Source organism: Saccostrea cucullata, unplaced genomic scaffold (assembly GCF_032062105.1).
Source record: "Saccostrea cucullata isolate Sc308-1 unplaced genomic scaffold, CSIRO_AGI_Scuc_v1 ctg19822, whole genome shotgun sequence".
Classification (NCBI taxonomy): domain Eukaryota; kingdom Metazoa; phylum Mollusca; class Bivalvia; order Ostreida; family Ostreidae; genus Saccostrea; species Saccostrea cuccullata.
In genome coordinates this window covers 1-24,521 of record NW_026924905.1, presented here as the reverse complement: position 1 = coordinate 24,521, position 24,521 = coordinate 1, and the positions used below count along the sequence as shown (strand labels likewise).

The 24,521-nt window shown below is 31.9% G+C and overlaps 1 protein-coding gene across 1 annotated transcript; it reads left to right on the top strand.

Moving 5' to 3' along the window:
* Positions 1–289: 289 nt before the first annotated feature.
* Positions 290–20,544, top strand: LOC134267568 (uncharacterized). Its single transcript, XM_062749774.1, has 23 exons — positions 290–312; positions 869–918; positions 1,075–1,181; positions 1,505–1,568; positions 5,380–5,529; positions 7,262–7,318; positions 7,620–7,711; positions 9,305–9,343; positions 10,816–10,914; positions 11,665–11,784; positions 12,037–12,102; positions 12,325–12,501; positions 12,583–12,603; positions 16,198–16,282; positions 17,014–17,036; positions 17,622–17,667; positions 18,004–18,045; positions 18,410–18,466; positions 18,818–18,880; positions 19,201–19,233; positions 19,520–19,576; positions 19,782–19,838; positions 20,352–20,544. The coding sequence occupies exons 1-23, from the start codon at positions 290–292 to the stop codon at positions 20,465–20,467; spliced, it is 1,644 nt and encodes a 547-aa protein (XP_062605758.1). The 3' UTR covers positions 20,468–20,544.
* Positions 20,545–24,521: the final 3,977 nt, after the last annotated feature.

Genomic DNA, 24,521 nt, shown 5'->3' with positions numbered 1-24,521 from the left:
CTTTCAGTTATTAATTGTGAAAATATTAAAATATCCAGTATTCTTACTTTCCCAGCTATTTTGTGACATGTTTGTGCTAAGATTACATTCAATCCTCATATGATGGCCAGTTTACTTGTTGCTTATGTAGGTATTTGACCTGAATTTATAGACTGTTTTACATAGGTAGTGACATAATTGTGATAAAATGACGATCAATGTTCAGTCTTCTTAAGCTAGACATGCATATTCATATCTCAGGAGGGTATTTGTTGTGAGGAGTTTAATGAAATATTTACATAATTATAATATGTCGTTTTATATCAAGAGAATGTAAGTAAAAATTGCCTTTCTTGCAAAATTCTCAGTTTTATTTACAATTACTCTACATGTATAAGAAGACTCAGTATTTAACATAAAAATTTGTATTCATTGCTTTGGTGGACATATGATTACTTTCAGTTTGAATGTTTGCATGATATCACTAATATTTTGGTGTTCATTCAGTTATATTGCATTTATAAGACGATTTGGTTGAAGTTAAATAAAGGTGCATATATTTATTGAATAATTTTTTGGTGAAAAATATTTAAAGGTTTGGAAAATGAAGAATAATTGAAATGAAATCTTTTAAGTAAAAAAATATATACAGTATATATTCACGATTTTGTATTTTTTTGTGCTTATCAACATTTTCCATAATTACCTTTATCTCTACCGGGACACTAATAAGAAATGTTTTGTGAAAGAACACTCAAAATGTTTCATAAATTGCAAATGGTACTCGTACAATTATCCCTCTAAAATCGAAGTTGATATATATAACGAGATATACATGTATACATGTGTAAAGAATATAGTTCTACTACATGTGATATTTGTATTACAGAGTGTCGACATTTACACCTTCCAGACCAAACTTTCCTTCCAGAATTGAGAGTAAGGATTCTAATGTATATCAAATCATAGATTTAGACTCAAGATAACCAAGATAATTATATAAGCACAGGAAGATATTACCACGCGAATTCAATTTCAAATTATGTGAGTACTATAAACCAGTCACGTGCTATACTATTTTATACCGCTATATAGACAGGCAGCCACAGCCGCCACCACCCAGTAATGAAGCAGAGTCAGAATCCGATGATGACTACGAAGCTTGGGACGAATTTGAGAATTTTGATGATGATTCAGGATCGGTAAACTTTTTTTAATTTCTGAGAAGTGTAATGTACACGTAAGTTAAAAGTTAAAAGGTTGACATGTCTTATACATAAAATCACAGTATTTTGTACATTTCGCTAAGAATTATATCATTAAAACAACGAACAGTGATAGATCTGAAAAAAAAATTAAAAAACTGTACAAAGTTTTAAACAGGACGTAGATATGGGCCTCCGGCAATTCCAAAGCCTGGCAATCAGTTGCTAAGGAGAGTAAGCATCAAGGAAACACCTTTGTTCGTGTGATGGTTATTTTTCTTTTAATAAAACTACAAATTATCAACGTAATGTCATTACAGGACGCAGATTACGAAAACGAGGATGAACAACAGTCATTAAAGAAACCAAATTCAAGAATTCCAGGTAAGACAACTTAAAATATTTTTCAAATTATTGATAGTTTGTAAATCAATCTCCCATTATTGTGGATTTTGTAAGGCGAACTTTACATCCAATTACATTACAATTTTAACTTTAAGAAAGTGTCGGTTCATTGGATCATCTGAATATGAAAGTATCCCACGAAAAAATGCCCATATGATGAAGTAAAATTTAGTTTGCCCACGAAAATTGATTCCCAACGATTACCCCAACGAATAATGTATTTCATGACGTTGAATACAGCCAAGGATTAAAGTTTAGTTTTATTGAAATTAAGTTTAAATTCCCGTTCGTACTGCTTTGCTTTGGTAACGTTTTAAACAGATAATAATATATATCTATTTCATATATTAAAGCAGTAACCAATCATATAAATTATTTTTTACAGAAATATCTTTTTAAAAAAATTAAATGATTTTGTCATAATTTTAATAGTTTTTTATGTTGTGATCAGTATTATTATCAAATGAGTGTACAACATTGTAATTCATATGAATACATGTTCATTCCTTTTTTAATGTTTAAGTTTTGCTTTAAGGAGAGCTTCTTCTCATGTTTCTTGTATTTAAAAATTAATGAAATTTCACAGAATCAAGAAGCCAATATAGCTAAGTGAAGATTTCAATTAGATTAAATTTGACCGTTTTATATTAGAGGCAAGGTCAGGTCAAGGTCCCAGAACATTAAGAACAAAAAATACTGTTGGCAATCATGCAATGCCTACATCTATTTCAAAAGAAATGTTTCTTTTTGCATAAAAAAGATATACCATATACATGTATATACAAATGATACAGAAAGTTACAACAAAAAAGGTCTGATAGTTTAAGAAGAGAGAAAAATAAAAACTTTTTACGTATTTTGGCTCAAAGCTGTACTTAGATTGGAAACTTTTAAAAGCCAACATAATTGTAGTTTGTTTTGAAAATCATTCTTTTTTGATATACATTGTATTTTAAAAATTTTGTTCCTTATTATTAACTTACACTTGAAAATTTCTTGAAGTCTTTTATTGTGTAAAAATTATACCTAAATTTTTTGTTCCATGATAATTTTCAGAGGTAGAAAAGAAGATATTTTCATATATCGCCATTCCCGCCACGATTGTGATAAGGAATGAAAAATATTATCTTTAAATTCTCTTACATTTAAATATATATAAGACATATCAGGAAATATACATGCTTTGAATTTTTCAATATTTCAAGGCAGAAACCAGACAAGAATCCCTCCTTAAACTGATTTGGATATATGTTATAAGATTTATTTTTTGTTTTACTTTCATAATTTGCAATTTATGCTTACTACTAACCTTTAACGCAACCGTTTGGGTATATAGACTGGATTAAAAGCATGAACACAGTTTTAAATGCATGTTTTATTCATTGTCATTGAAGTTTTATTTACAGTTTGTTGTTGATATGCCTATTTCTTAATTAAAAATGTTTTATATAACCATTTGGATTCAATATGGTATTTGGTAAAATTACTAAGCCAAACAGCAATTTTTTTATAATGATAAAACAAGAAGTAACCGGGTGATTTTATAAGTTGCATGCATATCGAACCACTTGATTTGCATGTACATGTAGTTTTCTTGTTTTGTTTTTTGATTATTCATATACATACATTAATGAAGTACCTTTTCTATATAAACTTAAGAAAAAAGTCAAGGAGGCTATTACGGTAAAAGAATTGTTTCCTATTTGAATGTATATAAAAACTTCATTAACATTTTAAGTAGGTCACAGAATGGTCTACATAACACGGGAATAACATTCGTAATTGTCTTGCGTTACTTAGTCATTCAATGTTTTCATTAATCTGGCGGTCATGAGAGCAAAACAATAAATTCCCCGCTATAAACAGGCCTTCATTTACTTTTCTATTCAGTGTAAATGGAATTATATTCATTTTTTAAACGTTGGTTTTTATTATTATTTTTTAAAGAAAACGAATTTGACTTAAATGGTGAAAAATATAATAAAATCGTAAATGTTAAGTTTTCCAGTTTTACTTAAAAAATACACTTTCACGCAACATAAACGTTTTCAACCCAACTTGTAAACATGAACAGTGATTTAGTTATACTGCTAGAGGGTAGCTAGCCTTGATAAGTATGTGTTTATAATTGCACCTAATATTATGGTAATATAGTGCAATTATAGGTTGATGAAGAATCAATGAAGCATGACACCTCTCACATACAAATCCATCCATCAAATACCGTATATGCCATCAAAATTCCGACCTTCATCCTCTTGTAAACACATTACGAGCATTTTGGACACGTTGAACTATTTTGACGTACATAGAAATGGAGAGTAAATGACTCAGAGTCATGTTAAGGGGGCTTTGATCAAAAAAATTATGCCGGTTTGAGTACATGCGGACTGAAAGGAGATTATTCGGAAAACTAGAGCCTATGTAGATGACTTTAGAGTCAGAATATTTGTGAGGTGAAATATGTAGATGAAATATATTGGATTATTATCATATTTGTGAGTGCTTTGCCATATTTCTTGTTGATCAATGGTAGCTGATTCAATGAGTACATCCTCTGTAATCAAGGATGACACTCTCGTTGAAATTAGAACGAAGGATTCAGCCAAGAAAGGCAGACTGAAAATGTTTGAAAGAAGGGGATTACGTAAAGCCGATCATCGGCGTAGTTCAAGTTTACCCCCCGAAAACCGTGTGAAAATGTTTTTCAAAGGAACTATGACACTCAGAGGAATATTTCGAAATCACTCCTCTGGACATTCTCCGTCTGAGAAAAGACCAACAAGAGTGTATTCTAGAAAAGGGATAAAAGTTTCTATATCTTCTCCTATTCTGGGTAAGTGGCAAAGGTGGTTTCACTTTATGGTTAGTGTCAGTGCATTCCTTTTGGGTATTTGTTGCTGGTATCGTATCTTGGACATGCTGTTCTCTCGCTTTATATGATGAATGGTATTGTCTCTTAATATATCTTTCTAGAATAATAAGAGGAAACGATGTTACAGTAGCTTAATTAGAAGAAAGAGAGATGTTCAAGACTCGGGTTATTGTATTTTTGGGGTGGGTGGGGGAGTGGGATGGGTATTAGATAAGTTTTTTTTGCATTTTGAAAACAGCAAAAACCAAAAATATAGCAGAGAGAGAGAATGCCTGACACGGTTTTTCATGCTACCGGGTACAAGTTGACGATACTGTCGTTTATGCGCCAAGACACAAATGTAATGTGTTGTAAATTTACACAGGCCACAAGTATTTTGCCCGAGGAGTAAACGGTACACATTAATTAGACTCATGTCTCTACAATCATTAAAATATGGTATCAATTACAAGATACTGAGATTAAGATTTAATATTACACACATATTTAGTTCATTAAAGAAAACGTTTTAGACATGCAACTAAACATCATACAAACACCTGAAATTGAATTGAATAATATCACATATATATATGTTGTTCTTTCAAGAAAACTTTGAGAATTAGAGCAACATCAAAACACCTGCTATTAAAATAAATTGAACACAAGAGGTATGTTATTCTTATATTAATTTTGTCAAGCACTAATCCCTTTAAACATTATTTTTTTGCAAGAACATTTTGATTAATAACTAATACAACTATATACTGGTTTTGATCATCATCATGATATACATTTACATAAGAGGAAAGTTTGAAGATCTGCATGTACACATATTAAAAAAAAACTTTATTAAGCATGTTTTGAAATATCTACTAACAACAAATTTGACATAAATTTGACATAAACACGTACTTAGAGTCCTTGTCTAAATAGTGGAACCAAGCGAACCCCAGGAGGACTATGCTAACTATAGCCCTGACCATAGTGACGAGGATAGTAGCAGGAATGGACACTCTATTACTGACTCCCTAAGGCACGCTCTAGAGCAGAGAAATAAAGTAAACCAAAGTCACCATAGACAAGGTACTAACTGAACCGTAGTACAAAGCTGAGTGGTATTAGGAGGCGTATGCCTAGTTCATTGCAAACTGATACAAAACATCTTAACATGGCTTTAACACAAGACATACTGTTATCTGGAAGCATCAACTTAAGAGGCATAGTATACAAGATATTTCCAGAACTTTAGCAAAACCTGTTGTGATATTTAAAAGCAGTGTTCAAAGTACTTTTTAAGTTTTATACAGGATATTAAACTGTAGCAAAAAAGTAATGAAATCTAGAGGCATGATACAAGTGCAGGGGATACAAGTACAGGGTACTTGTATTATGGCATCACATACAAGGTAGTGACTGCAATATATCAGAAAACACAGTTTTATATTAGAGGCGTCAAATGAAGATCCCTTGGTAAAGCAGATAATATACCATACAAAGATTAAGTGAACTCTGTTGCAAAATATAGAGACATGTATTGATATATCATACAAAAAACTGCTTAAACAAAGTGTGATGTCATCCCAAAACATAACAAATAAGCTTCACATAAAACCAGGAAGGATGGTGGAACTATTTAAACGCATTACACAGAAGATAATTTTTGAAATTTTAGATAAAACATTATAAGTTTTAAAAAGTCATCACTTACTTGGACAATTTTAAGACCTGTATCACAAAGTACTACAACATAGGAGACAGTACATATTAAGTCCTAGCTGCATGACAAAAGACAGACTTAAACTATTGTAAAAGAATAAAAGATGTATAAAAAATACGCAAGAAAACAAGCTTGTGGACAAGCATTTTTAGTTGTACAAAATACTAAATAATCACATTGATATCCGCATTAACTACCGGAATGTGCAATCTTTTCTCTTTCATGAAACAATTGAAAAAAAAATCTTAAAAATGGAAAATGTTACATAGCTTATGATTAAAAAATTACAAACTTAAAAAACACAAGTAAGAAGTTTGAAAAAAAAGAATCTTAAAACTGGAAAATGTTACAATATATTGCTTTTGATTACAACCTGATACCCATAGATCAAATGAATAAGATAAAGAATATGAGAAAGTTCAAGTATACGTGCATAAGCTTTTATTTTCGTTTGCAAATCACTTGTATTATCTTTAAATATTGCTTTTATATACCAGTATTTCATTCTATCCATATCAAAATAAAGCAACATCAAATTATTGATTCAAATATGAAATATTTACGACAGAAACCCAAATCTGCACACAGTCAACCAAAATATCTCAAAGGCAAACGTACACTGCTTCATTTCTAACAGCACTTCAGCTCAAAACATGCAATTCACCACAAAGTACTAACTACTGGGTAAACAGGATACCAACTGTCACCATTTTTAAAAGTTATAAGAACTGATAATGCACATAGCATCGAGAAGATACCGCAAGGAAGTTATTTTGATTCAACATTGAGAGCCGATATGCATTGTAGATTTTTATTTACTGTCCATCTACTAAGTGTTCATTTGTGCATCGCAAATAACGTGTGTAGATACGTAAAATGATGAAAGAGTCTGGCTATTGTCACTTTGATATAAGTAAGTCTTGGACTGAATAATATTCACATTAAAACAATGTTTTCAAAACCCTATGTTTTATTTACATGTACATGTAGTCGAGCCAACAGATGGTGTCATTTATAAGTTTTCACTATACTTACAGTTGGGTCTGATAATAAAAGGTTATTACGTTGATTATAATTATATTCCATTTTTCTTTCCAGAAAAACCCCCAGAGCCTGAAGAACCTCCACCGAGACCTGCTCGACCTGGAAGGGGAGGTAACAAATTTGAAAGTGTAGATCTGTAATTAAAAGAGATATATTTATTTGCCTTCTCCCTACAGACTGCCAAAAACTCCCCTTTGTAACCTAGGAAACTATTTATTCATTCTAAAGATTTTTACTCAAAAATGGTTGATTTAACCTGATATTTTTAAACATTTTCAAAAATCCTCCTTCCACCCCATCCCCCAATATGTAAGCTTGAATCGGGAGACGGCAAGCATACATTTTTTTTAAATATGACCTTACCTATAAACTAGTTTTAAAATTACCTAATTTTGAATTGTACAAATTTTAGTTGACCGTCCACCACCGCAAATCCCCCAGCCCCCGAGACCTGGTGGGAGGAACCGCAGAGAACAGGCCCCTCCCCCGGAGCCAGAGGAGCAGGTAATAATGACACCGTGAAAAATCAGTGTTAAAAATCACAACTAACATATCAGCTTTAGTAGTGGAGCAGGTAATAATGAACCGTGAAAATCAATGTTAAGATCATAACAAACATATCAGCCATAACAGAGGAGCAGGTAATAATGACTCCGTGAAAAATCAATGTAAAAATTATATATACTGTAGACGTACTTTTTTCCACGGGGTCATAATTCCGCGGAATCTCAATTTCTGTTTAATCCGCGGGTAGAAAATTACGCGGATTTCTTAGACTGTCACTAAATGCCTTACATTTATATTGAGTACGCTTGGACAAATTTCCGCGGAAAATTTGTGACCGCGTACACAGCGTAAATTAATACCACGTGGAAAAAAGTACTTCTACAGTACCCTCATATCATTGTTAACAGAGGAGCAGGTAATGATGCAGCGTGAAAATCAGTGTAAAAATCATAACTATGCCCTATAATTCTCGTATCACCGTTACACATGTAACAGAGGAGCAGGTAATAATAACACCGTGAAAATCTGTGTAAAAAATTATAACGAACATATCAACATTACTACAGGAGCAGGTAACGATGAAACCGTGAAAAATCTGTGTAAAAATTATATATATCCTCATATCAACGCTAACAGTCTTTATAAAGAGTAGCCTTCACAATATCGGCGAGTAGTTCACTAAACCCTCAATAACATCACCATTGACAACCTTTTTATATATTACGAATTACTTTTACTCTATTGGTCACTACATTGCCACTGTATCATTGTAAATAATGTCATGATAAGTTATAGTCCTCACACCATTAGTCAGTTAAAACGCATTTTATCACATAATAGTCTTCTTATCAAATACATGATACATTTACACTGTATTTCTAACACTGTACAATCTGTACACATTACTCTATCAACTTTGAATGGTGTACTGATTTTAATTAAATAATATTCTGTTCACCTAGTCGTAGTATTGCATGTATTTTGTTTACTTATTAATTATTAAATCATTGGATGACGAATAAAAAGACTTAAAGCACGATAACTGTTGCTTTAATGAGTTGCATCTTAACGATTGCGATTGTGGTGCTTACCTCTATATTTGTCTTCATTATATTGCTGTATGAAATATATGGAGATAGCGATCAGTATTGAAGCTCAAAAGTCCATCAAACATTAAAAAAAATAGGAGCAGAGCAAACACGGACCTCCAAAACATCAGAGGTGGGATCAGGTGCCATTGGAGGAGTGAGCATCCCTTCCGATCGGTCACACCCATTTAATGGACTTTTGGGCTCGAAAACTGTTCTTTATCTCCATATATAATTTACATATGATTTACTTATATTATTTTCTTGTTTAAATGAGTGTGTGACTGGGCTCAATCCTGGATAAGAAAAATATTAATTATCATAAGTATCGAACTAAGATATTCAAGCTTTGCTTCTAGTACTTTGATGCAGAGTAACCTGTTAAAGAAATTAAGTAAATCTATTTTGTCTTTTCTGTATTCACGAGTGTATCAAATTATAAATTGCCGTTTTATTGGCTGCTTTTCTGGTATCTAAATTATATAATACTGTGTTTTTACAGCCTGCTTATATAGAAACGGATGACCCGTTACTCAATCAGGTTTGATGGCTGTTCAGGACTTTCTGCTTATTACTCTTTTCTATCGAAGCTTTTACCTCACGTATAACACTTTTCTTCTTCCGTAATATTCACGATGTTGTTACGAGTACCTGTATCGGTTACCGTAGTGTTTTTGTAGAAAACCATTTGTTCACCATAACGTTTACATATCCCTCTTTGCATGTATTTTTAAAAATACCTCACCAATAAGCTTAACGATGTAGCTTTTAAACCTTGAGCCCTTTACAATGTAATAATTTTTATCATTCTATATCAACCCCCAAGAAAGAGGTAGTATGTCATGTTCATAAAATAATTTTTTTTTATCTTCAAAAGTTTCTTTGAAAAATTAAAGGCAATATACTTTACTTGCTTGTAAATTCGTTAGAGAGCATTGGCTAGATTTTCTCTACCTTCGGGTGTTGTTTATACTCACATCTCAGAGTGTATTCAAGCAACGGTCACTGTGGTTATCATGATATTTCGTAGATTTTACGAAATTACGCAATATAAATAGCTTGCTATTGTTAAAAAGTATATTATTTCTGGAAATTTAAATATAAGTTGATCGATCTCGAATCTTTGGTCTTCTCTTTTCAATATTGATTGAAACTTAATAATAATTGCTTCAAACTAGAATTGCTTGAATTTGATATTTACAAATAAGCTTCATATCATATGTTTATTTATGTTGATGTGAGCGTTTAGTTATCTCTGCATTTCATTCACGTCATATGTTGATTTGCTGCAACTTTGTAGTACCTTTTAATATCAAATTAGCAAAAAATTCTAAGATGAAGTTGATATGTGTATATTGTTTGACATCAGTCACAATACTGAGATTGTTTGATATAATTATAGCTTGTAATTCTGTACCATATGTGCACAATTAAAATTTCAAAGCATAGCCATAACATTCTTAAAATATTATAAATATTCTTGATAGCCTTTATATTAGATTAAAAATATCACTTTGGTTCCTATATGTGTATACTTGTAATATATTTATTATTTCATACAACTTTAATATTATTAATCAATTTTTGCAGTGTTTTTCAATATTTATTCTTTATTGTTATGTTTTAAAATTTTCCAGGAATACTGTACGATTCAATTTCGGCCAAGTCATCAATAACGCAAAAGAATAAAAGAAATATGCTTTTAGAAATAAACGGTTATTACGAGTAAAAAGTATTTGATGAAAATCAGACAGCCGTTTGTACACAGTCTATACCTATAATAAGAACGTGGAAACATATAATGTCTGTTATGAAATTAATTGATAAATAAAGATACATTCAACATTCTCAATTATTTTAATGAAAAATCAAACATTTCTTTGAACAAATCTTATGAATCCAGTACACTTGTACATTGTATATTTTTGTTTGACTATTATTAAAATTCTTAAACATTATAAAAGATTAAGTTCTTAAACATTGAATAAGAAATTATTCCCTCTAAATTTAAAGCCGGAATACGAGGTACCAGAGGAGATGTCTTCTCCTGCCCCGAAGCTTCCACCATCCCGTCCTCCCATGAAGCCCCCTGTACCGGAAATTGATGATCAGGTGAGTTGCAGAAAGAATGTAAGGCATTGAAATTAGCCCTTTCTCTGACCCTATTGAATTCATCCTTTATTTTTTCATTATCTCAAACGATTTTTCCTTTAGTGCTTTTTAAATATACTTTAGTTAAAAAAAAAACCCATTCAAACTTTATAAGATTATAAGATCAAGATGAGGTAATCAGATTCCAATATGTTGATTTTGTAAATGCGAAGAAAAAAAAACCGAATGGAGTTTTAAGTGAAGAAAATTATTTGTTAAGCATATACACCCTTTTCCCTACGACACTCTATATCATAAAAGTTCACTTTTTAAAATCAAAAATTTCCGAAATGTACATGTATGATGAACATTATTATATACAACTTAAAATTTACTTCTATTGAAATTGATACCAGAAATTATTAACATTAAATTGTAATTATCAGAACGAAATTGAAAAGAAATGTTTCGTATTCACACTATTGACAGCGGTTAAACTCAAAGTTTGTTATTAAAAGTTTTGTCAGTCCCTCCGTCAACAACCAATTCATTCACAGAACGAGCTTGATTTTTCGGGGTTGGGTATATGTTTGAGTTTATGATTAAATTGAAACCGCTGACAAAATTGGCTTTCTGGCCTAGTATTTTAGGGATAAAAAAATCAAAATCAGGAACGTTTTATTTGACAATTCTTTTCTAATAGTAAGGACATTATTTGTTTATTGTTAGTAATAATAGTTCTAGTATTCTTAGTTTTAATTTGTATTTCAGCCTACTTACGAAGATCCCGATGAAACAGATAATCCACCAGCACCGCCCCCTGGCAGGGGTGGGAGGCGGCCTCCTCCTAAACCTGCTCAGCCCCCACCCCCTGAGCCTGACTTCCCAGAGGTATACAAAGCTAGGCTATAACAGTAAATTAACATTCTGCCGATCCGAGGAGTATTTACATCTCCAACATTAATGAAAGCAATTAAATGTTCAACCACTACATTTTCAATACTATTAAATACTTGTCAACTTTTATTCGTGTGCAAAAAATATTCGCAAGTTTTGCGCCCTAATTGATTTGAAACTTACGAATCGCGAATGAAAGATGACACGAATAATAGTTTTAAGGTGATACATGTATTCCTTATTCAGGATGTTTATGAGGATCCAGATAATAAACCTGACGTAGCCCCTGCTCCAATACCTCAAAGAACAAAGGTATAAATTATGTAGAATGTCTTGAATCATAAATATTGAATGCTCCAAATGGTAATTGCTCATTTTGAAACAAAAGATGTTCAAGTCTATATTATTTATATATGACATTGGGCAAATATATTTTTTTTTGGGGGGGGGTTATACATGTGTTTAGCTAAAGAAAATGTAGACAATAAAATGGTATATTAAACTTAGATATTTACCATTTTATATCTTTTTTAGCAGTTTAGAATGCCACCTATTCCCAATAACCAGAAGAATTCTCCAAACTTAGCCAGAACAATATCGGAGCCTGATGGACCAGCCCCACCCCCTCCTCGTGGTGGCCATGCAAAACATGTTAAGCGAACGCCACCGCCCGTCCCAACAGAAACTCACAACAGTGATGACTCCAGTTCTGTAAGAGGATTTTTGGATTTGGTTATGTATACCATTTTAATCCCTTCATGTTTCATTTTACATATATCATCTTTTGTATAGAATTGGAGACCTACAAAAAAGGTAAAATTTAATGTATATCCAAAGCAGCATTATTTAAGACGTAAAATTTCAGACTGAATGCAATAATGGTAACAAATTAATTGGATTTTTTTACATAGTTCTGCATACAGCTACTAAAATGGCAGTTTGAATAAATCAAAGATTCTATTCATAGAAGAAGGAAAGTCAGGCTATTGCAGGCTTTGCTTTCCTTCAGATAAAAAATGTAGGTCTTTTGGCTCTGTGAGTCTTAGGATAATGTTGTTTTGGTAGTCGGTATTTAGCATGTTGATACCCGTGACAAGCATCCCTTTCAACATAAAACAGAATACTAGTACCTGACAGCATGTAGTTTGCCATAGAATGTGTCATAGATTCAAATTCCTACTTTGAATCAATAATTTATAACAAGGCAAAACACTATTTGTCCGTTTTAACGTGCTTTTGAAGGAGATTGGAAGCATTGCGAACTGTTCTGAATGTTTGATACCACATGCTTTTGATTTTGAATATTGTTGGGGTTGGGAATAGTCAATCACGTAAATGTTACATATCAGACACTTGTCGGAAACGAAATAGTTCACAGATTTAATGTTTGTAGGTATAGGTATATTTGCTCAGGTTGCTTTTGCTTTTGTCAATACCTTATTATTGGAGCTTTGTCTTTGATAATGGTTTATGTAAAATCGTTTTGTACTTGTTCATTGCTTTGATAGTTGAAAGAAAAATTATAAAATGTACAGAAAGTATACAAGTTAGGCCTTGTTTATGTTTTTGTGCTTTATGTTTTGATCACTCGTTTTTGGAATTCAAATAACATAAGAACAATGTGCATGTAGATAGACTTTAAATCCCAGAGAACATGTAAGTGCATGTAAGCAAGGAATATATTTCTGCATTTTTGGTACTCATAACGGTATGAAAACATTTTAGAAATATAACATATCATTTCTTACTACCGCTTCCATCACTTTCATTACTTAGACGAATCACCTCTTACATATTAATATGAAAATATGTAAAAAGTTGCTGGAGGTATTACATGTATGTTTTTGACCCGTCCTTTAGTCAGTCAGTCCTGTATTTTTGTCAGCGCAACTCCTCATAAACCACTGCACAGAATTTTGTCAACTTTACAGATAGTTAGGAACACAATGTGTAGATGTGCATTTTAGCAGGAAATTCCGATTCCTTTATTTTTTCTGGAATTTCGGCACTTTTCAACTGAGATTTTTGGCTATACCTTTAATATAGAGATGAACAGTTGGTCTGCGCAACTCCTCATAAACCGCTGCACAGAATTTTGTCAGACTTTGCAGATATTTAGGACGCAATATGTAAATTTGCATTTTACCAGGAAATTTTTATTTCTTAATTTTTCTGGGAATTTCGGCACTTTTCAACTGAGATTGGCCATATCTTGAATATAGAGATGAACAGATTGTCAGCGCAACTCCTCATAAATCGCTGCATAGAATTTAGTCAAACTTTGCAGATATTTAGGACACAATGTGTAGATGTGCATATTAGCAGGAAATTCCGATTCCTTTATTTTTTCTGGAATTTCGGCAATTTTCAACTGAGATTTTTGGCTATACCTTAAATATAGAGATGAGCAGTTGCTCTGCGCATCTCCTCATAAACCGCTGCACAGAATTTTGTCAGACTTTGCAGATATTTAGGACGCAATATGTAAATTTGCGTTTTACCAGGAAATTTTTATTTCTTAATTTTTCTGGGAATTTCGGCACTTTTCAACTGAGATTTTTTGGCCATATCTTGAATATAGAGATGAACAGATTGTCAGCGCAACTCCTCATAAATCGCTGCATAGAATTTAGTCAAACTTTGCAGATATTTAGGACACAATGTATAGATGTGTATATTTTCAGAAAATTCCAATTCCTTTATTTTTTCCGGGATTTTCAGCACTTTCCAACTTAGCCATACCTTGAATAAAGATATAAACAGTTTGGCAGCGTAACTCCTCTTTAACCGCTGCACAGAATTTGGTCAAACATTGCAGATATTTAGTACACAGTGTGTAGATGTGCATATTACCAGGAAATTCATATTCCTTCATTTTCTGAGAATTTCGGCACTTTTCAACTGAGATTTTTGGCTATATCTTGAATATAGAGATGAACAGATTGTCAGAGCAATTCCTCATAAACCGCTGCACAGAATTTGGTCAAACTTTGCGGACATGTAAGTATGTAGGTGTGCTTCAGGAAATTCCGATTCCTTTCTTTTTTTCGGGATTTTCGGCACTTTGAATTTTTGGGGAGCGTAGGGTATGTGAGCTTGCTCACTTTTTCTTTCATTTTGCTACAGCGGCTAGGTGGTCACATCTTTGGGTTTAACTTTAACAAAGGGTTTACATTCTCCTTTACTAATTCCGTCAAGCTGCTAAATTTCGACTGAATACGTGTTTTGTGAGCCTGGAATACTAAACTAGTCGAGGCCCTTAAGGTCGATAGGATTTCAAATTTTCACAAGAGTATTCGAAAGAATGATCTTTTTTTTTTACCAAGGAAACATTCAACATATTGTATATTTCAACGATTGTTTGCAGCGAGAAGTATCCGCGAGTATAAGACGTTCGAGAAACTTGCGGAATTTTTTTGTAGGAAGAAAACAATTGATGTACAGTATTTACTACAAGAGTATTTGAGCACTGAACTTTTTGATAGAGATTGGGACCTAAAAAATTCATTTTTAATTCACCTCGAAGAGATGAGCTTATGCTATACCCTCGGCGTAGTTTTTCGACATCAGCATCGGCGTCCCAGTTAGAGTTTGAAGAGCAGGTCTATTCCTATGTGCCTATAAGCCATACTTGGACCAAACTTTATGGAAGATACCTCTAGGGATGGACACTACCACACTTAGCTTGCCTTGGATGCTGGATCTGGCCTAAATGATCAGTTTAAATTTTTTGGAACAGGTCCATTCCTAAGGAACTATAAGCCCTATTTGGACCAATTTAGGAAGGATGATGCATCTATGAATGAACGCTGCCAGACTTGCTTCAGATGCTGGATCTTGCCTTTATTTTTCTAGCCATATTTTAACCAATGTAGCATGGATGATGTTTCTAGTGATGTACACTTCTAGAATTGTTTTGGATTTAATTTCATTTGCCATATGAATATCCAGGCTAATGTATTTGGAGTAGCTCTATAATTTCACGGCCTGTTATGATTAAATTTGCAGATGGTGCATCTAGGAATGGGCACCTCCATACGTGCTTTGGATGTTTGATTTAATTTAAATTTCCTTGATTAGTACACAGGTTAAATGATTTTGAGCAGGTTAATTTCCAAGTAACTATAAGTTCTACTAAAACCAACTTTGCAACGGTTTTAACTTTAGATGTACATTAACTAGAAAAAAAATATGTTGATATACTTTTAGGTAGCTTTCGTGGAGATGAGCTTCGTATTCTTTGATTAATTATGTTTTAATATTTGAGTGTTAAGGGTAGATGACATTTTGATCCAAAGGACTCTTTGATTCTTCTTCACTGTCTGAAATGCATTGTTTTACAATCTATGAATAATGAAAGCACTCAAAAGTTTATTTCGAGCTAATTAAAACTGATTTTTTGCACAGGATTATGAAAAACCTGAAACTTCTCTTCCAAAAGCAAATAAAACCCGGAACGCGCCACGTCATCAGGCAAAACCACCGGAAGATGGTAAGTCCTTTCTCTGTATGAGACAAAAAATAATACTCCATATTAAATTATATCGTAAAATCAGTATTTTGTTATTGATTCATGTAAATGATTTGTCTATATTTCATAAAAAAATAATTTTTTTGCTTAAATCTTTTGTATGAAACAGAAATATTTATTAGCCTGAGCATATTACATTGCAATATTATAAATAAATGTATGTTATTTATTTAAGTCATTTTCTTATAATTGAATAGTTTGATGATAAATGGCTTGCTTTTCTGCTGGATGTAATACATGTTCTTCGAAATTCTACTCTTTCCAATCCTTTTGTTATGCATGCTCTTTTACATGGTACCTAAACAAAGAGAAAAGGGATAGTAGAAATATATTCTGATACAAACCTGGATATAAACATTTACAGATGTGTAATTTTACCCTTGTATAGCGTCAGTAAGACTATATCAGCTTTTGTTATGTGCCTTATTACACTGTATTTGTAATTGGTAAATTTTATTTGTTTATGAATTTCAAACTTTTGTATTGTGCCTTGCAAAGCAGTATTGATTCACAATCCATTCTGTTTTTAATTTCATTTTATTTGTTTTCTCTGTGGTGATGGCAGATTTTTTTGCATATTTTTATTTGCTTTTATATTTCAATTTGCATTTATACTTGTATGTCACTTACTTGAAATATGAATTGATCGAAAATTTATGTTTAACTTGAATAATCACCTTATCTTCCTACAGACTACATGGCGATGGCTGACAAGGTACGTTATGAAGAATACCTCCATTATATGTCTTATGTTTACCAAATTGAGTTTTTAATAACAATATTTGTGCCATTGCTAATCTTCAAAATACTCCTATATCAAAGAGCTTGTAATACAATTTATATCCATGACATGAAGAAAATATATTAAAACGATTATGAATTATCTCATTTTGAAGCACTGTGAAAAATGTTTTACATGTACCTTGTGGAAAATTTTTTAATTTATAAAAGCATTATTAAAATTTGTGTTCAGCTTGCTACATTCGATAAGGAAGTTTATGAATTTATGTTATTAACTTATAAATTGCGAGCAATTCATTTTTGTATAATTAAACATGACTGTCTGTTTGAATATACTTGTATTTATAACCTTAAATCTTGAAAAATTCTCGCTTTGGAAGGAAACCAATTGAATAGATATATTTCGAAAATAAAATGTTGTGAAGATTTGGTGATCTGCAGTGTCCATACTTGTACTTGAAACCAAAATAAAACATTTTAAAAAAAGATTAATCTGTGTATAAAGTTATTCCTAATTATTTTTTGTCTCATTTACATTTATAATGTTTTTTTCTGAAAGGCTCAGGAAAGTGATGATGAAGAAGATTACGAAAAACCCGATCCAGGTAAAGAAAATTACATTTTTACTATTTAATTACGAAGTTTAAATAACATTTTATTCTTAAAATAAAACAAAATTTTGAAAATAGGTTAATCTTCATATATATATTTATATATATATATATATATATATATATATATATATATATATATATATATATATATATATATATATATATAACGCATTTCAAACATACAGTATATGTTGTGAAGATGTACGTGAAAATTAAGCTAAAATTTTCCTTCGCGTAAGTTCTTGATACGTTGAGTTTTTACCGACATCATTAAAAACATGGAGACGTTAGATTTTGATTGAATCTTCAATTTTCTTTCTTCTGCAGCAGAGAGGCCACCAATTGAAAGGTTACCGCCAGCACCAAGAGGTATTCAACTGCACAGGAAAAACAATGCTTTATGTTATCCTAGAAACGCTTTTTGTGCATCAATACTGCTTGTTAAAGGCACTTAAATAATACATAAATTAAATAGGCAAATTCGAAAAAAAATATGGCAATAAAAAGAGCATGTTTGTTTGTTGTTAAGATTTATTTGTAAGACAACATTTATGTGTTACGTGAAGATATGTTTGATGACCAAGAGGGATTTGCATGAAATATGTAATTATTTGATCATGTATGGCTTTAAAGAATTATGTTGTTTGATATGGGTTGCTTCTGTGTAATCAATGTTAGAAATGTACCTGATAAACTAACTGAATTGTATTTCTTTAATTAATGAAATTTTCAGAAACTAAAGGTGGATTAAAAGCGAAAAAGGTTCCTGTATTTCCACCTCAGACAACTGGTAATGAATGATAAATGTTTTTAAATTAAATCTTTTATTCTTTTAAAATGTAAAAACTGTACTCTCGTATTGCATATTAATCGAAATACATCTTTTAACAAAAATGTATGTTGTCTGTACACTTCAGTTTTAATTGCATCTCAACTGCTAATAAAAGTTATTTTTTTTTATTTTCTTTTCAAGAAAGCATTGATATGAGTTTGCATAAATAGATTATAATTTTTGTGTTTAAAATATGCACAATACTGATACGTTATGTTTTTCTCACTGTATGTAAAATGGCATGTATATTACGTTGTATATGAATTTGTGCATGCGTGCATCTGCTTAAGACACCATGGATATTTGTAGAATCTGGCAAAAAGCTTCCAGCAGGAGCAGTTCCTGTAATTGGTTATAGACCTGACTTGGCTGGTGTGTACAATAATAGCTTTGTTATATGGCGTTCTTTAAATTTATCACAATGCTTTTTGTATGCATGTACATTTTAATTTAGATCAGTTCACCTGAAAAATACTAATATAGAAATTAACTTCATTCAATAAGTGCCTATATATTGCATACTCTATTTACAAAATTAATGTTATAACACATGCACAGGGAAATTGTTCCATTGTAGTTTTGTACTCTTTTCAGTGGTAAGACAGAGTTCAGCAGAAACAACATTATTTATTTTTTATTATATTTTATGCTAACTCTGTATACAGTAATTCTGAATTAAACACTTCTTACAGCTGACTCACTAAACACAAAGCACTCATCAAGAGGTATGAGTCTAATTTAAAATTTTTCTGCTTTTTTAACTACTTTAATTACTAGCTACAGTTTCGTTTTAAAGAGTATATGAGCATATATTAAACCTTTCTTAAAAACTTGATGAGTGTGTATATCGATTTATATTATAATGTAATACATTTTAATGTCATGTAAATATATAGCTGCATGTATATTTTCAAAGTAAAGAAAATTATTAAATTGACAATCACTTCTCAAAAAATAATTAATCATGAAAAAGGGTAAGACGTCGGATAATTTTAGATTAACAATTTACAGATGAGAGTACCCCTCCTCCTGTGCCTACGTCACATGCCCGTCACAGGGGCTCCCAAGGTAATTACTTTGAATGTAAATAACTAAACCTATCCATGCAGAACGGTCATAGCATCACTCTACTTAAATATCTGACTACTTATATGAATGTAATTCTTCTCCTTGCAAATCAAATTGGTGTTTTAAAATATCCTTTTAACGTAGCAGTTAACATGCCGCTGTTCATTTATTGCTTTAATTTGATTTTGATGATTATTTTTATCAGACGAAAACACGCCGCCCCCTGTGCCAACATCAAAGACCCCACACAAATCCACTCCAAGTAAGAGAATATATTGTTCATTATAGAACAATATATTATATTCAAGATATTAATCTTAGAATGAGTATTAAATGAGTTCTCGGTCAAATTCAACTGCATACTCTTTGAGCTTATAAAATATGATTACCTGTTTGTGTTTCATCTGTTTATAACTTTATCGATATGCATGTACATGCACATATTTATGAAACTCACAGTATAAGTTCTAGCCAATTTGCACACGAGTTTTACGTTATTTTTACACATTATAAATTTCATAGAAAAGTTAAGAATCACAGTATTATGTATAATGTATGATACCTGCCCTGTCGATCCTATCACTGCATGTGTCTCAACAATGTTACTCTTAAGCTTGAAATCACGAAAACTCAGAATCTTCATTATTATACCCCCCGCTTGAAAAGTGGGAGGGTATATGGTAATCGGTATTTCCGTCCGTCTGTTTCTGTTCTCCTTTTTTGTCTGTTCAAATATTTGGATGCATGTATATATGTGAGCATGATTTTCCTGTAGTCAACGAGGGCAGGTCATTACCTCCAACTCCTAAAGATCATAGAGGGACAAACGGTGTACCCAGTAGCACAAACAAACCGAAGGGGAGAGGTGAGGGATATCGTAATATTCTATAAGGTCCTCTTCTTGCACTGAAGTATTTTCTGTTTCCCAAACAGCATGTCTCATTTTATGTTCTGAATTATGTGCATGATACATAACATTGCAAGTAAATGTCCAGGCACGTTTCAAAATATTACAAAATGTAGAGTACGAGTGTTGTTGTTTTTTTTATCACAATCTATAAAAGCCTTTTTCAGAACATTTATGAAAAATTTCCTGATGTGTTACCCAGTAATGCATGTTGTAAATTACATTAAATGTATTTAAGATTAAAAACTTAACAGACCCGTTGAATTTGCAACAACTCTTGCTATTCCCTGCTTATAGTAAATGTCGAATTTTCTCCTTAGATTTAAGAATTTATAGTCTGGTCCTGATTTTTAAAAAGAAGGCTAGAAATAACTTCTAACGGCAAATGATTATTATTTGGTCCAGCATAGTCTTTTAACCTATTTCGAGTATGCTAAATCCGAAAAAATATGCTGGCCTTCATGAAAATGGCGTTAAAGAGGTCAAAATGGCGATTCAAAATGGCGGACATACAATTTTTCTAATTTTCTCTTAATGTCGTTCAAAATGGAGAAGTAATGAGTGAATATGTAACTGAGTGTAATAAAACTATAGAAATTATAATAGCATGCTAACATTATTAGTTAAACTCAGAAAATTTAGACGTTTCTAAACTTAATTCGAATTTTCTCTGATTTTTTGTCTATTGTTTCTATATTCTTCTTTGTTCAGGATTTTATATTTGCAAATAACCATACACTGCAGATTTGTATTTTTTCCTCTGCATCTCACTATTCTACAACTGAATGATAGTGCAGCTGTAAGTTAAAAGTCAAAATGGCGGTTCAAAATGGCGTATTCTCTTTTTTTTCTTCAAATTATTTAATTCTTAATGTCGTTTACATAGGAGAAAGGATTTGTGAATATATTACTGAGTGTAGTACAACTATGTAAAACAACAATAGAACACTAATTTGATCACTTTAAATCGGAAAATTTAGTCGTTAAATTTGAAATGTGTTAATTTGCTCAAAATGGCAATTCAAATGATGTCTTATACACTCGAATTTCGTAAAATACCCAAACTGCTTAATTCTGGTTCGTTTTGCAGAAAATGAATTACAGTTTTTTTTTATTCATGAAATAATGTTCAAATATGCAATGAAAGCTGGAGGATATTTTTGTTAATGACTTAGGATTTTCATAACATGGATTTTTGTTTAATTAGTTCTATTATTAAGATAGATTTTTGACGACAATTCCGAAGATATTTTACCTTTTACCTGTCTCACCATGCTTCTTCATATAAAAAGTTAGTAATATCATACAGTAAGTGCTGTTTTGAGGACAATATGAAAATTAAGCTACCCCAAGAGCAGTATCCCCCGAGCTTTAAGGCGAGTGAACATTCAGTTGTTGGGAATTCTTGATCTATTTTTAGTCCAGTGTAGAAAAAAATAAATGTTTACGTTCATGCGGAAGGTCTAGTGCAACATAACTTAGTATGGTTTTTAAAATGATTGACCACGACCAATTATAGGGCTAGTAATTGTTACATCATATAAATCTGAATATAAGTATTATAATATCCAAATATAAATATATATTAAGAATTTTCAGTATAATATACGTAAACCATAAATTTTCTTGATTGTCCAGCTCTAATTCTGTGTCTCCACATTTGCATTTTGATATTCTCAGTCAAAAATTCAACTGCATTCTCAAATATTTCATGCTGTGAACGGATAATTTTGTATTGAACAGTGTATATAAATTTAGAAATTTTGAAATTTAAAAATCTTAAAGAAGAAAATGTTTGTGTTCAATCCCCCCTCGATTCTTGATAAAACCTTACACTATCCTAACAAAGAATTGTGGATCAAGTTGCCTTGTAAAGTTCTTGAAGTGTTCAAGAAAGTTTTGTTGTCAAGAGAAGTGTTGACTAGATCGAAATCAGGAATGGCTTAGGCCTATTGGTACGAAAGCTTGTAAGTGAAAGGAATCACGAGGAATCTGCAGGCGCTCTTAAATTACATAATTTTACAATTTTTCTCACCAAAATATGCACACAATGTGATTTCAGATGATCAAGTTTGAGAATTTTCTTGCAAATAGAATGACCTTATAGAGTAATCGGTATGTCCGTCCGTCCGTTTGTTACGCTTTGGGGTACCCATATCTTATCCGCAACTCCTCTCATACCACTGAATGAAATTTGATGAAACTTCACAGAATCTTTATTACATATTGCCATTGTGACCTCCTATTTTACTTTTTGATCCGACATATATTTTGGGTTTCCCATAGCAAAACATGGACACTGTCATTATATTCATATGGGAGACCGGGGTATCATTTAGTGAGGTTATTGCTCACAGTACATCTAGTTCATTTTGCATATGGATTTGGATAACAAAATAGACATTTAACATTTGAACATAAATGTGTTGTTCCTTGAGTGTTGGTTGATTGCTTGTATATTGTTTCACGCCGAGTCGGCAATTTTTAAACCATGTTTCAGCGAACTATCAGTTTAAATAATCGTTTTTGAAGGATTTTGGTTTCTGTGGTGGCCCCCAGTGAGCTTACTCTTTTTCGAACTCCAGAGAAACGATCTTTTACATTCCAAGGGGGTTGTCATCCTGGACACGGGGCACCATTTTATTTGAGTGTTGAAAATACCAAAATTCCGAAGACAGACTGAAACATATACCAAATAAAGCTGGAATAGAAGATGTTAGGGGATAATACTAAGTTTTTATAAGTGCTGAAAAGCTAGAAAAAAGTGTTCGATGAAATCGGACAAGAATTTCTTCAGTTATATTCGATGGTGTGCCGAGGGATGTTGAAGTAGAAGTGCGAGTTTATAATGACAGGATTCGGGAGTGATTTTAGGTTGACGGGGGCTCAAAGGCTTTGGAACACGTACGGTCAAATACGAAGGGGGAAATTTGGAAACTCTGAAGTCGAGTTTGTTTTAACTATTTCCAGAAAAAAATGAATCTTTTCAGTTATTTTTTGTTCATATTTTACGGACTAATCAATATACTATTTATACTATATATATAAAAAACAAACTGTAATTTATTTTCTGCAAAACGAACCAGAATTAAGCAGTTTCTACGAAATTCGAGTGTATCAGACGTCATTTTGAATCGCCATTTTGAGCTAATTAACACATTTCATATTTAAACGACTAAATTTTCCGATTTAAAGTGGTCAAATTAGTGTTCTGTTGGCATTTTACATAGTTGTACTACGCTCAGTAAGATATTCACAAATCCTTTCTCCTATGTAAACGACATTAAGAAATAATTTTAAATAAAGATGAATGTCCGCCATTTTGAATCACCATTTTGACTTTTAACTTACAGCTGCGCTATCATTCAGTTGTAGAATAGTGAAATGCAGAGGAAAAAATACAAATCTGCAGTGTATTGATATTTGCAAATGTAAAATCCTGAACAAAGCGGAATATAGAACAATAAACAAAAAATCAGAGAAAATTCGAACTAAGTGTAGAAACGACTACATTTTCTGAGTTAAACTAATCAAGTTAGCATTCTATTATCATTTTTATACTTGTATTACACTCAGTGAGGTATTCACACATTATTTCTCCTTTTTATACGATATTAAGAGAAAATTAGAAAAATTGGATTCCGCCATTTTGAATCGCCATTTTGACCTCTTTAACGCCATTTTCATGAAGGCCAGCGTATTTTTTCGGATTCAGCATACTCGAAATAGGTTAAAAAACTATGCTGGACCAAATAATAATTATTTGCCGTTAGAAGTATTTTTTTCTGTAAATCGGACCAGACTATTATAGAGAATGGTTTTTACTAAAGAAAAGATCACTTCTTATCAGTAGACAAAGCTTTGATTTGTATTGTTTTTTGTAGCCTCACCTTTATTGAACTATTATTTGACGTCATTGTAGGTTCTGTAATTGATCGAAAGCCACCTCCCATTCCTGGCGAGGAGGTAGGACTCTTTTTAAAGTCGAGTTGTCTTCCCTGAATTGGAATGGACATTATATGTATTACAGTCCATTTG

What these genes read in the sequence shown, in the direction of transcription:
- LOC134267568 (XM_062749774.1), top strand. Translation starts at nt 290, where the DNA reads ATGTCGTTTTATATCAAGAGAAT. An exon ending in ATGACCCGTTACTCAATCAG is followed by an intron (nt 9,344 to 10,815) that starts GTTTGATGGCTG and finishes CTAAATTTAAAG; the next exon opens with CCGGAATACGAGGTACCAGA. An exon ending in GGCAAAACCACCGGAAGATG is followed by an intron (nt 16,283 to 17,013) that starts GTAAGTCCTTTC and finishes ATCTTCCTACAG; the next exon opens with ACTACATGGCGATGGCTGAC.